We start from the raw sequence: 14,266 nt of genomic DNA, 5'->3' as shown, positions 1-14,266 counted from the left end.
TGAATGTGATTAGATAGAACATTCCGATATCAGAGGAAATGGCAGAGGTTTTTTTTTAAAATTTATAATTCTTTCATGATTTGGCAGGTAATTATGATAATTCCTGGGATTTTCACAGACTTAAAAGCTTTTTCACAGCCACATTATTTTTGGAAATCGTCTTCTCTGATGCTCCAGCTGGAATGGATTGCTCAGTCTCCTGAACTTCCAAAGCTTTCGTCTTCCAAAGCCCAACTCAAATGTCACCTTCCTGATGACGCTTTTCCCCATCCCTTGTGCCAGGGATACCAAGTCGGTGTCATCCACAGGCCAAGTCTCTGATGAGTCGGGAGTGGCTGCCTGAGTGTTTCCTTGAGGAAGGAGTGCAGCAAGCGACGAGTGGTGTCTCCCAGGGGCCAGAGGTGGTAGAGAGGGGGTGAGCCTGATACATTTCACTGATCCCTTGTGGCTGAGTCTTTAGGTAGGTTCCAGCCATTTGGAGCTGCACTGGGGCTTGAGGCACAGGTGCAAGTGGAGGGGCTGGGTTACTCCCCGACAGAGACCTGCCAAGTCACAGATGAGTGATTTTAAAAGTTTGATGGATATTGCCAAAGATTCAAGAAATCTGCCTTCTGTCCAACCTAAAGGGCAAAATCCAAAAGGTGCCTGACAAGCAGCTGTACCTTGTTAATTCATGAGTTGTGCACTTTGAGAGGCTTCCTCTCCGAATGGCACTGGGCATAGTGCATGGGGGTGGGTGGGTGGGGGGCTTGCCCAGCTTGTGCCAAGCCTGAGGGGAGAAGTGAGGGACTCCTGAATGTTTGCTCTTGGGGAGACCTTCCTTGATACCCCATCCTCTTTCCCAGTCCTCCTCTCTCGGTAAGCTCTAGTTTGTCTGATCTGTAACGTGTGAACCCCTTGACCATCCTGCACCCCCCCCCCCACCAGGCCTGGCACATGGTTAGCAACTCTGTCCACTGGGGGACAATGAGTCTCTCTCCACAGCTGAGTTCGTTGGTATAGCACATGTGGCCCCTTTCTATCTGGCTTCTAAAGACATCCCTGTCCTCCATTTCCCTTTTATGGGATTACCCATCCTGTGCAACCAGGTCTCCTTCACTGAGCACTTGCCACGTGCAGACGCAGTGCAGAGCTGGTTAGGTGCGGCTGCTCACATCGGCAGCACGGTGGCCCCATGCAGTCGGTAGGGTTTTGAATCGCCGTTTTGTGGGTAAATGGCTCTAGGCTCCTCAAGGTTAAGAGCCTGGTGCCGGAGCACACTGTGAGTGATCAGGTGCAGGTCTGTCTTACACCAGACTCTGAGCCCTTAACTGCCTGTCTTAGCTGCCCCCCTCTCCCCCACCAGCCCTGGCAACCTCTGGGCCTTTGCACTTGCAGTTTCCTCTGCTAGATATGCATTTCTTCTTCCTATCTCAGGGTGACCTCCTAGAGCTTAGCATGTTTATGGGACATAGAAGACCTGAGGGTCTGAGTGACTTTAGATGCTGGGGGTGGGGGGGCAGGTGATGTTGTTAGAGAGGCTGATCACGAGGGGGTTTGGGTTTTATTTATCCTTAGGGCAGTGGGAAGCAATGAAGGTTTTAAACAGCAGGTGATGGTATCGGATGTTGTTTTGGGAAGATCCCTCAGTCTGCTTGGCCAAGCATGGACTGAAGGGTAGCTAGTGTCTGTCTCTGTGTCCCATTCTCTGCAACTCTCTCTGGCTACTCCAGGCAAGGACTGGTCAGGCGAGACCTGTCAGTGCCCTCAGAGCCTAATAGGAACACCAGTCAGCCAGGTTTGAGCTGCCTGCTCTTGTTTCCATCATCTCCGCTTCCTTTTCTGGGGCTCTCAGAGTCTCGAATCCATTTCTAGTTACACTAGCGTTGGAAAGAGTTATTCAAGGAACAGTAAGCTCAGCATGGTTTATAGAAGATCAAAGCTGTTGGTCTCAATGGCTCTATGTAGGGATATCTAATCTAGAAACTCTGAATTTCAGAGCTTAGCTTAGTAACAGTGAATATTGCAGTTTTAATGGTTACTCAAAATTATTTCATAGTTTATCTCCTCTGTTCCGTCGGATCCGCCCCCCCCCCAATTCCCTAGCAAAATAAAAGCTTTGTCTGACGTGGTCAAGTCACTCTTCTGGCTGCAAAAGAGAACCAGGGTTTTGACAGCTCCTGATAAATACCATTGCAAGCTGGGATGTTTCGATGTTTTATGCATTTATGGAAAATTGTTTTAACACTCTGGCTTCCACTGCAAAACAAAGCAAAACAAAAACAAAGCAAAACCTTGCTTTCCTTTGGAAATGCTGGTGGCATTTATGTAAAGCGCTGTTTTGTGGGGTTACGGCAGCAGGCATTTAGCAGGAGTATTGGCGGCTGTGTTCTCTGCTTACTGTGTGGTAAATGGACTGTCCGCCCCGAGGAAGCTCAGGGAACATTTAGGTGATTTCTGTGTGGGGGATCCGCGCAGGCATTATTAGCGATACTGTCTTTGTTTGTGAAAGACCGAAAGAAGATCGTCTTAAGCTTTTTCTATACAAAAGGAATAACACAGCTGGGAAATATGAATTTTAGGTCTGTACAGACAGAAGCTGGTTAAAGGCTCAGTGCCTTATTCTCCCGTTGTTAATTGCATGGTACTCGGAATATCTTTTGTACCATTTCCCACTTGGCATTTCATACGGGTTTGAAGGAGGTGGGCACCCCGGGGACAGGGGGTTGCCATGAATAGGGTGGGGATTCACAGAGCAAGTTGAAGGAATCAGGATGTGACTGGGAGCCCGGTGCATTTTATGTTGATTGTACCATGGCTGCCTTTAGTTTCAGGTGAAGAATTTCAATTCTTTAAAGGGCCCAAGTGGTTCTATCCACTGATAAATGGAAGAGTGTTCATTATCAGCAAACTAAAAAGTAAGGAAAAGCAGAAATAATGGAAAGAAAATCTGTCCCTTGACTAATGTTCATATCTTGTGTCTTTCCTTTTATGCCTTTTACCTTTTATATAACAACACATCAAAAAAAAAAAAGGCCTCCCCCTTTATTCCTCCTGAGGCCCCAAGACTTAGGTTAATGATCCTTTCTTTTCCCATAAGATGTCTCCCTGTATCCCTTCTTGATTCTTACAGTATGTTTTATATTTCATAAGTAGTACTTATTACAAGTGGTTTGATACTGATTTTGTCTTAAATAGAATATAAGTCATGGCTAAAGTCTATAGTGTACAGGAGGGGTGATCTCTTAGGAAAAGCAGGGGGACAGGACTGGGGGAAGGTCTCTCGACCTCTAAATTCTCGAGGGGTTCTCTTTAAGATGGTTGCAAGATTCTTCTTTCAAGGTTCCTGAAGACCATGGCAAGATGACATTGCAAATTTCTCTAAAATGTTTAAATAAATTGTAGTTGAATTTGATCTTAAGCCCCCACAAGATTGCTCATAGAATCAGAGAAATTACTTTGTTTTGACCATATAGGATATCATTGTGCTTTTCATAAGTTGATAGCTAGAAAGACCTGTGGTTCATTGTGTACCTCAGTCATAGACTACTTGATGGCAACCTCCTTTAGTTTGGGATGAGCCAAGGGTATTGAGTAAATATGCACAAGTTCAGGGGCTCAGAGCAGGCCCAAGTGGGCTGCACGTGGGCATAATGCAAGTGGTAGAACTGTGGCGTGTGGCCCGGTGGTCCAGAGCCAGGACCCTGGAGTCCCTCCTTCATGGGCGGTATGACCTTGAGCTAGCCCCTTCTACGCTGTGACATCGTTGCCCTTCTGTAAGGCAGGAATACTGACACCTGCCTCCCGGAGCCAGCATCATGAAGATGTGAGGAGCACTCGGAAGGGATGTCCCTGGCAAAGATCCTGGTGACTGAGGGGTCCTTGTGCCGCTGCCATAGGATCTGTCACCGTCACCGTCACTGTCGCCATTGCCCCGAGGCTCTGGTTCTTGTGTTCTTGGTTTCAGAACCAAGGCCCTGAGGAACGAAAGTGGTCAGTTACTCCACCTGTGCCATGAGCCGGGTCATTCCTGGCAGGCACAACTCAGATGAGGAAGAAAGCCTTTGCTAGGAAAGTGTCTATGAAGGATAAAAACCGAAGGCCCAAAAAGAGCTGATAGGGCACTGTCCCAACCATAAACTGCGGACCGTTGATTCCGTAGTGTTCACATCCACCCAGTCACAGATGTGTTCGACTGAGAGGTGGGTTTGCACAGCTCATAAGCAAATAATGTTGTGTTTCCAGCCTGGACAACCTCCTGGTGCCTTGCCGACGAGTGGCAGGCCCACAGAGGTGGGGCAAGTGCTGGGGGTGGGGCGTGGGTCTGCCTTCTGAGCCTCACCGTGTGGTGCTTGTGTGTTCCAGGTAGCGGAGATGCACGGCGAGCTGATTGAGTTCAACGAGCGCCTGCACAGGGCCCTGGTGGCCAAGGAGGCCCTCGTGTCCCAGATGAGACAGGAGCTCATTGACCTGCGGGGACCGGTGAGTGCTCCTGCCTGGGAAGCGAGGTTCCAGCCTCGCTCTTCTGCCTGCTTTGTCTGTCTTCCCAGCCTCTGCTGCCCACAGCCACACTGTTCAGTTTGTTCATTGTTGGCAATGTCAAGGGTATAGAAAAGTATGGAGACGGAAAGAGTGAGCTGTCATGTACCCACCATCCAGATTTCATGTGCATGAACCTTCCCTACGCTTGGTTTCCTTCGGGTAGGAAGGGGTAGAATGAACGATGGTACCAATTCTATTTGAAGCCTCCCCTTTGCAACATTTCATGCCCCACACCCCATAGTCAGTATTCTGAAATTGGTGTATAGCCTTCTCCTTCCTGTTTTTATACTTCACTACATAAATTTCCATGAGCAACAAACAATCTTGGTTTTGTGTAACCTTTACTTACATGGTGTTACCTGTATATATCTCCTTGGCCCTTGCTTTTGTTTGTTTTTAAGTCAGTACTGTGGTTTAAGGCCTATCTCACACAGATGGAGTAGAGGATTTTAAAACTGTGGTTCTCTTGATAATTTGGCCCCTTAGGGTCGTCCCCCCATATCTGTGGTTCCACTTTGCCACAGTCTGGAAGCAGATGACTCTCCTTCTGACGGGTTGTCAGAAGGCCAGTGGTAGCCAAACGCCATATGACAGCACCTCCGTCACTCACCTCCTTCAGCTCCTCACGTAGGTGTTGTGTCCTCTTACATTATCATGAGAAAGAAGGGAGAATAGATGAGAATAAGATACTTCACGAGAGAGTCCACATTCACATCTTTCGTTCCAGTATATTGTTAAAATTAATCTATTTGCTATTGTTGCTAATCTCTTAGGTGCCAAATCTAGAAATTAAACTTTGTCATAGGTACCACATGAAGGTGTATGTAGGGCTCAGGACTGTCCGCAGCTCCAGGCATCCACTGAGGGTCTTGGAATGTATCCCCTGCAGATAAGGGGCATGACTGTACTTCCTTGCTGTGGGGGCTGTCGTGTGCTTTGTGTAGGAGGTTTAGCAGCACCCCTGAATTCTACCCACTAGAGGCCGGTAGCACCCCACTCGCTAACGACTTCCAAGAATGCCTTCAAACATTGTCAGATGTTCCCTGAGTGGTGGGGACCAAACCACCCTGGTTAGGAGCCTCCCGTCTAATTCATTCACTTCCTTGACTCTTGAGTTCTCTCTTGAATGAAGTACCATGATAATTTTAATCCAGTTGCATTTTAATGGACAGTTAGGTTTTTTTGCATTATTTTGTTATTGCAAACCACGATGCTGAGAGCATTTTGTCCTCTTGTATACGGTTATAATAGCTTTTTTTGTTTCAAAGGTTTATCATGTCCAGTGTTAGATGCCCAAAGATTAAAGAATCTTATGCAAATTTGTCAAGTAGAACTCTCCTCAGTGGTGGTCAGTCTTGTTTGAAGTTCCCCACACCTGCTTCTCCTTCTGTATGATTTTGATTTAGATACTGGTGTTATTTCATCAATAGACCTCTTGGTATAGATCTTAAAATCTTAAAAAAAAAAAAAAGGGAAACCATAAATACGATATCATCATCATCCCTCCATTACCCTTCATTCTTTTATTTTTATTTTTTAATTTTTTTTTAAAGATTTTATTTATTTATTTGACAGAGAGAGAGACAGCCAATGAGAGAGGGAACACAAGCAGGGGGAAGTGGGAGGAAGAAGGCAGGCTCCCAGTGGAGGAGCCTGATGCGGGGCTCCATCCCAGAACACTGGGATCATGCCCTGAGCCGAAGGCAGACGCTTAACGACTGAGCCACCCAGGCGCCCCCTTTCATTCTTTTAGATCATCAAAGAGCAGTGTTCAAATTTCTTACTGTTTCATAATGTTTTATAGTTTTTTAAAAACTAAGATACATGTGAGGTCCGTGTCTTGTCATTGGTTATGTCTCTTGTGTTTCATGTTTCATTTTAACACAGTTGTTTTGACTTGTGTGAAACAGAAGCTGAAGTGTTCCATCCTAACAAGTCTTCAGTGTGAGATGGTGTGGCCCTAGGTGCAACCCGCACCTCTGCTCTGTCTCCTGAAGCTTGTCCTCCTCCCCAGCTCAACCTCTGCCCCGGGAAACCCCGACACCCCATTTGTCCCTCCTCCAGCCCCTGCCCACCGCTGTTGCACTCCCTCTGTCCATGAATCGAAGCGCTCGCTGATGTTCCTGTCCATCCGTCACGTCCCCCTCCACCTCTCTTTCCTCTCTTTTCTTTAACATGTGTTTGTGGAAGACCCTGGGTTGTGTCACCACCAGAAACTGGCTGATGGTGCCTCTGCAGCGTTCTTCTCCATGCCCCTCTGTTGCTTCTATTTTCCCGAATTGGCACTTGGGTCTGGGGGCTGGGATGGGGCTTTAATTTTCCTGCGAACATCGCTGTCGCTGGGGTGGTGTTTTCTGTCGGGAAGCACAGAAGGTCGGCCTGTCTGTCTTTCCGATCTTAGCAGTCCTGTAGTAGCACTTCTGTATCCACTACACAGGCGTTTCTGTGAGACCCGGGCCTAAGGGCGAACTTGGCGGAGTTGTATGCTATGTTATTTTAAATGGTACTGAGATTTGTTTATTTATTTATTTATTCATTCATCCATTCAAATACCTGTTTATGATCCCTCTGTTGGTGTGCATGAGTTCCTGCCAGCACTTTGACATCCCTACCAACACTTGTGGGCGTGAGGCAGGTTTTAACTTGTGATTTTCTCATTGCGAGTGAAGCGGACCATCTTGCCATTTGCCAACTCGGTATTTCGGTTTCCACTTCTGTGACTGGCAGCCTGCACCCATTTCCTGCTGGGTTGCTTGTGTTTTCTTGCTGATTTCTAGCAGTTCTTTACCTGTCTTTTCAGTTAACACATGTTGTGAATATTCCCTACCAGCCTATGGCTTACTTACCAGCTTTTTGATAAAAGTGGAAAATTTTAAGCCTGTGGAAAAGGGAGAATCACCTAATGAAACCCCATCACTCAGCTTTGGCAACCAACTCAGGGGTCATTCTTGACTCATTCTTACTCCATTCAGTCCCTTCCCAACTCAGATTATTTGGACGCATATCCAAGTCATATTATCTCAGTCACAGAATAGTTCAGTGTTTATCACTAAAAGATACTTACGGTACCATCATCATACCTAAAAAATTAATGATAATTCCTTACTATCCTCAAATGTCCAGTCAGTGTTCAGTGTTCTCCAGTTACCTCAAAACATTTTTTTGATTTATTTGGTCTAATTAGGGTCTTAGCGCAGTGCAAACAGTGCAGTTGGGTGATCGGTCTTTTTAGCTTCTTAATTTGTACATTACCCTCCCCCACACACATCTTTTTGATACTATTGAAAAACCTGGCCTTAAGAATGGTCTCCTGTTTAGTGTTCTGTTGATGGCAGCCCTGTGGTAATCCTTACCATGTTCCTCTGTCCCTTGCCTTTCCTTTGAATTGGTCATTAGCTGTAGAGTCTGGATGAGTTTCAGGTTTGACCTTTTTTTTTGGACACTTGCCCTCACAGGTGGTGGTGGTGGTGTGTACTTCCTTTATATGATGTCAGCATGTGAATGTTACCTCCTGTGCTTAAAGCCCTCTAGTGCAGTCCCCAATTGAGTTGGTTTCCCTTATTCCTCAGATATCCAAGATGTGTACAAGATCTTTGTGGATTTCTTAGGGAGATAAACGCGTTTTCCTAAGACAGAAACACAGGTAGTGAGTACCTATTGTGCACTAAGAACCTTCTGTGGGAGGTGATTTCATCTTTGTTTTATAGCTTGACTGAGGCTCAGAGAGGTCCCGAATCTTCCAGTGAGTGTGTCGTGGAGCTGGATTCAAACTCCGCTTGAATCATAAAGTCTGTTTTCTTTCTCAAGCTCTACCAACTCTGGGGAGTTGGGGAGAACAGGTATGCATGGGTTCCCTTGTGTTACCCATTGTCCTTCCAGGCAAGGTCCCTAGAGTCCCTATATGTGTCCTTCCCAGCTGTGTCCCACGTTAAAGACTTGGGCAGTGTGGCTTCTCACTTTACTGCCATCTGTGGCCCCCTTGCTGAGAAAGGACAGTGGGGTTGCAGGAATGGGGAACTCGCTGTGCTGACTTGTTTCAGACTGAGCGGACCTGCTGTCGGCAGCAGGCAAGTGGCTCCCGTATCCCTGCATCCAGGCATCCTCCAAGGCCTGCCTTCCTGGAGGGGGACTTGAGAGCAGGCGAGGACCAAGGAGTGGTCGCATTCCTTAGGATGGGTTCAGTGTGGATTCTGGAGGAGTGCCTGTGTGTCCTCTATGCTGAAGGAAAGATCAATGACTCCTGTCACTGCAGGTGCATTTTTAGAGAGTGCCTTCAGTGCATTACTCTCCTTTTGGATGATGGAAACCATGAACCAGCTCCTCTAAGTCAACAACTCCACTTTTAATAGGTAACGTTTATTGATGTCTGCCCCAAATATAAATACTTGTAAGGTATTACTACTCCATTTAATCCTCCGTGACCCTAGCGGTAATTACTACTATGATACCATTTTGCCTAAGAGACAACCGAGGCTCAGATATGGACTAACTCAGCCAGAGTCCTCCAGTGAGAAGTGACAGATCTGTGTGCCTTGAAAGACTGGAGTTTTCTTTAAACAATTGGAATTTGTAAAATTTTGGACTCTTGACAAACCTTGTTAGACCCATGCTGAAAAGGCAAGTAGTCTAAAAGAGCGCTTTGTGAAAAGTGAGTGAATCTCCCTCGTATCGCTGGCGCCCTAGAAGTCCTCCCTAGAGTCAGTAAGGACCCCCAGTGTTGGGTTTGTCTTTCCAGAAATGAGGGATGCCTGAGTGAGTTGCACGCACACTCCCACATGTTTTAGTAACTACTTGCCTACTCTATTCACTGTTTGGAATATGACTTTCCCCCCAGTTAACAATGTAGTTAAGAGATCTTTTTATTTTATTTTACATACAGATCTACCTCATTCTTTTTAAGAGCTACACCGTGGTGGTTTGAACTGGCCATACCATAATTTATTTAACCAGACCCCTGTTGATGGATATTGAATTTCTCATTTTTATTTTTATGATAATGGGTAGCATAACGTTCTTGTGAAAGCCTGCATTTGGATTAGAAGGTTGTCTGGCGGTCCGTGGGACTCAGCTCGGCTAGGTGAAGCCCAGAGATGGTGCCTTGGGCGATTTCCAGGGCCCTGGGGGGGACCATCATCACCTTCCATTCTCCTCCACCTGTTGGACGAAACCCTTCCAGGGTACCAGCATCCATCACCAGCTCACGATTTATCAAGTTCTTCACAATGTGTCAGGCGCACATTGGGTCTTCATGTTCATTTTCTCAATTTTGAAAAGCCTGTGACTCAAGCAGAGGTGTTACCCTCTTTTATAAGTATTATGGCAACTGGGGGGTGTCTGGGTGGCTCAGTCGGTGAAGCGTCTACCTTAAGCTTAGGTCATGATCCCAGAGTCCCGGGTTCGAGCCTTTCATCGGGCTCCTTGCTCATCAGGAAGCCTGCTTCTCCCTCTGCCTGCTGCTCCCCCTGCTTGTGCTCTCTCTCTCTGGCAAATAAAGTCTAAAAAAAATATGGCAAGTGAGACGCAGAAGGGTTGAGCCCCCCCCAGCGCTGGGCGCCTCATTATGGTGTATGACACTGAATTTTTATCTGTCTTCTCTGCTCCACGAGAGCAAATTCTCTGTCTCCTGCTCCCTTTGAGGCACAGTGATTCATGTGGTGGGTGCCGAATTAAGGTGGGTTGGCTCACTGAGTGAAGAATTAGGCGAATGAATGAAGCTCACAGGCAGGAGGTGGTGGAGTCCAGACTTTCCCTGGACCCCTTTGACACGCACGCCTACCTCCTCTCCGCCAGGCCATGCTCCTTTTGCTTCAAGTCTGAATGCCCTTCAGGGTAGTGCCATCTGTTCACACAGAGGTGGCCCTGACTGTCAGGGGATTCTGTCCTGGGGGCAGGTTGTGATGGCCAGAGGGAGGAGAGAGAGAGGAAAGTGATCATTAAGGGCCTGAAGGCTGTGGGAACGGCTGGCCATTTGGGCAGTGGCCCCCAGAGGACACCTTGACCTGGTCATCATTGCCTCAGGCCTGCTCTGCTTAGTTTCCCCAGAGTCAGACAGCGGGGGCCATAGGAAGCAGGAAGTTTGAAGCTCAGTTTCAGTTTTGGAGGCTTCTCTTTGTGAGAAGCATCTGTTAGGGAATCTCAGCCTCTCCTCCTTCATGTCCACTCGGTCTGGCTCTCTGCTGCCCCTGGATTAGACTTCCTCCCACACCACCGGAGTATTTGAGGGCCTCAAGGGCAACATGGAGTTTGCTTTATTTGGAAACCCCAATCTGCTCTTCTCTGAAGTGGGGAGTAATATGGCACCTCTGGGTGACTGAGTGAGAGACTGCTAGTAAAACCGCTCAGTGGCAGGAACGTGGCAGGGGCCTGAGTATTTTCGTCTCCGAATCCCCAGTGCCTAGCACCACAGTGCACATAGTAGGTGCCCAGTGAATGTTCTCTGCGAGAGAACTTCGTTTGCATGGAACCCGAGAGTACTGCATGGACCAAATAATATTTTTTTAAGATAGAAGTCAAGGACATGGTTTGCTCTCAGCGCTATCTTTTTGTGGTATTATATAGACTTTTAAGACAAGTCACTTATTTTAATAATGAGTTTGGGATTAGGGGTTGAAGTTTTTTCATTTTCTTTTTTTGAATGTTAAGTATTTTTAGGACTCTGCTCATTATTCTTTTCCCCCCTCTGGTATAAGATGTGAATGAATGCCGGAGTTTTTTCTTTCTTTCTTTTTTTTCCTTTAGTAGGATTTGATTACAGCCCTGAGCATTCTCTGGGAACACAGCTCCTGTTTTGAATAATAAATGGAGACAGAGAAATAGAACCTTGTAAAATTGTTAGGCACGGAGGTCACTGAAAGTCCTCAGTGGGGAGAGCTGAGGGCTAAGCGACTCATTACCTGCGAGTTTGTTCCCGCTTGGGAAGCAAACTTGGTCTCACTTTACATAATTGAAGCTGGATTCCTCTTTTTTTTTCTGTCCACACGGTGGGCCTATGTTTCTCTGTACCATGCACCCTTTAATTGGATCCCCTCCCTTGCGGGGAGGTGGCCCACTGTGGTCTGAGTCGAGGCCTGTGAAATCACTGCCTTGACTCAGAGCATTAGTTCTGTTAGCTTGTTCTCCCCCTGCCGCCAATGTACTTTCCCTGGACCCCTCCCTTGTCTGTTTGGGGAGGGGACTCCCCCTTTGTTAGCTGTTGACCTTGTGCTTGATGTGCATTCCTGTCCTCTCCCCCCGAGAGACCCAGGTTTCGGCCAAGCTAACAGGGTACAGAGAGATCTCCTGACTCAGCCCGGGACACCCGGCTTTATGGTAGCACCGAATGCGGATCCAGCCCTTTCTCATTTTTTAAATACCTTGCCGCTTACTCTTTTAATTTATTTTATTTTACTTTTTTTCTTCTGTTCATCTCAAGCAAAATGTCGTGTCTCTTGTGCTATAGGCCACCATACTGGGTGGTTTTAAAGTCTCCCATTCCTCTGTGGTGAGGCTCTCACACATTCCCACAGCCTTTCTGCAAAATGAATCTCTCCCTTTCTTGTCTCCCCATCTCACTTTGTACATCAAAGTGGTTTCTTTTTTTAAGCCTACTAATCAGTTCCTCCTGATATCAAAAGGGCTCTTGGAAACTTGGAATCTAGAGGAGGCAGTTTCCCCAAAGCAGAACAATGGTTCAGAGGGTGAGCAGAGTTGGTGCCTGTAGAAGACGGGAGCATGGTGATGGAATTGTCCTGAAAAGATGGAATTATCTTAGCCTAGAGTGTGTTCAGTGGGCTTCTTTGCTGTAGCGCTTCTCACGATGGTGCCTCCTTGCTCTCCAAAGGAGGTTGATAGGACATGCACTATATGCATATTATTTACCCAAGGAGCGTCTTTTCTAAGCTGTTTTTGGAGGAATGCATGTTACCCATGCACTAGCTGGTGAGGGGATCATGGAAGCCTGGTTTGTCTCATGGGCCTGCCCTGGTGCGCCATCCCCAGGGGCTGGAGGGGAGGAGGTGACGCCGGGTGGCTGTGGGGTGCAGCGGGCTGGCTCTGACTGGCCTTCCATGTACCCCCAGCTGGCCGGGGCCTTGGCCTTGTGAGCAGCACTGTAGCCCGGGCACTCACGGCCTCTTACACGGTGGCCCCCCAAGAGCAGGTGGTCCTCGTTCTCTCTCTCTCTCTCTCTCTCTCTCTCTCCTGCTCTTTCTGTTTGTTCTTCAGTCACTCTCTCTGTTTCTTCTTCTGTCTCTTTTTGCTTCTCTCTCTCGGTTCCTGTGCCCGTGTCTACCTCTCTGCCTGCTGCTCTCTCTCCCTCTGTTCCTTTCTTTGTCCCTCGGCCTCTGCCTGTCTTTATCTGTGGCTCTCTTTCTCTGTCACTTCCTGTGTGTGCCTTGGTCTCCGTCTATTGGCCTGTCTCGTGCCCGTGCCTGAACCTTTGTCTGCAGCTGGCTTGCTCTGTCTCTGCCTTCCCCGATCCTTCCCATGTTCTCTCCTTCCGTGAGCATTCACGTTGCTATGTGGCATGGAGATGCTCGCTGTCCATTGCAGCTTCCTTGACAAACTAACGTCCCTTCCACTTCCTCGTCTGACTGGTGTGTTTTGCACAGGGCCCCCTTTGAAGTGGCTTGCCTTAGGATCAAGTTCCCTGAAAGCCTGTGTGGACTCTCCCCGCTCCGCCACTCCCCTCCCAAACACTTGGTGGGCCCCTAATCAGGTTTCCATGGCACTTGGGGCTCCAGCATTTGTCACGCTGTCTTACCACTTCCTGTTGAACTTTGTTTCCCCTGCCGACAGCTAGCTTCCCTGAGACAGGAGCTCCATGTTCCTGTCCGTCTTCTTGGGCTGGCACACGGTGTCACTCATGGAACATTTTATGTGTAAATCTGACCGTGCACCTGTGGTATCCATGGTAACACTCTGTTAACCAGGATACTTCATTATCCGTTAGGGTGCCTTCCCGGATCCTGCTGGATAACAGACTTGCTGTTAATCCTTGCTCTAAGCTGCTTGGTATTTCACGGGACACCTTCCTCTACTTTGGAAATGACTGAGCTGCTGGGAGAGGAAGACAAGTAATTTAAAATTCAGGGGTGAGATGGATGGGAAAAAAAAAAACTCATCCCCAAGTTTTTTAATATGGCTTACTTTGAAATGAAATGCTTCCTGGGACTTTCTTGGTATCGTTAAAGCCTTCAGAGGGAGTGATCTCATTTGGGGGCTGATGCTATTTAAGTAGAGAAGCTTAATAAATGTATTTTTCAGCTGGGTGGCACTTGCAGAATATCTAATGATCAAGTACCAAATTGTCTGCGGCCCCACAGCAGCTCTAAACATCATGTTCCAAATTATAAGAGGCTTTTAAATTCAGTACTTGGACCATCAGTGTTTTAATCGTCTACTGTCTTGAGGGAGATTATTTTTAAAAGTGCCATTTAAGAGAGGCTACTAAAAATATGTCTCACATAGAGGCTTAGCTTAGAAATGTTAGTTTTTGACACAAAATCATCCAGAAAGTTGCTTGCAGAACCTGCTTTAGACCTCTGGGCCCCAGAATGAAAGGCCCTCTTCGAGCCCAGCATCTTTTCCTGTCCATAGGCAAATGCCCTGAGTGATCACACACTCCTTGCTGGTAGAGCAGAGGGCTCTCCAGATCGCCAGTCTGTCTCCGCACATATGCCTGGGTTACGCTTTGGTGCCTGGTTTGTGCCTGGCTTGCTTGTCACCATGGTTAGTTGGGTTTCATGGGAGGGCCCCGAGGGGCTAT

At 47.4% G+C, this 14,266-nt stretch overlaps 1 protein-coding gene across 7 annotated transcripts in view; it reads left to right on the top strand.

Moving 5' to 3' along the window:
- SNX29 (sorting nexin 29) overlaps nt 1-14,266 on the top strand; it is a 546,533-nt gene that overhangs the window by 338,239 nt on the left and 194,028 nt on the right. For 6 of the 7 annotated variants that reach the window (XM_034670353.1, XM_034670354.1, XM_034670355.1 and 3 more), the window contains one exon: nt 4,345-4,461. The exons of the other annotated variant lie outside the window; for it this stretch is intronic. In XM_034670353.1, the coding sequence (XP_034526244.1) occupies nt 4,345-4,461 (117 nt within the window). The remainder of the gene's footprint in view (nt 1-4,344; nt 4,462-14,266) is intronic. 7 annotated transcript variants of the gene reach the window in all.

Source organism: Ailuropoda melanoleuca, chromosome 10 (genome assembly GCF_002007445.2).
Source record: "Ailuropoda melanoleuca isolate Jingjing chromosome 10, ASM200744v2, whole genome shotgun sequence".
Taxonomy (NCBI): domain Eukaryota; kingdom Metazoa; phylum Chordata; class Mammalia; order Carnivora; family Ursidae; genus Ailuropoda; species Ailuropoda melanoleuca.
The sequence above is the reverse complement of the archived record's forward strand: the minus strand, read 5'-3'. Positions and strand labels throughout refer to the sequence as shown.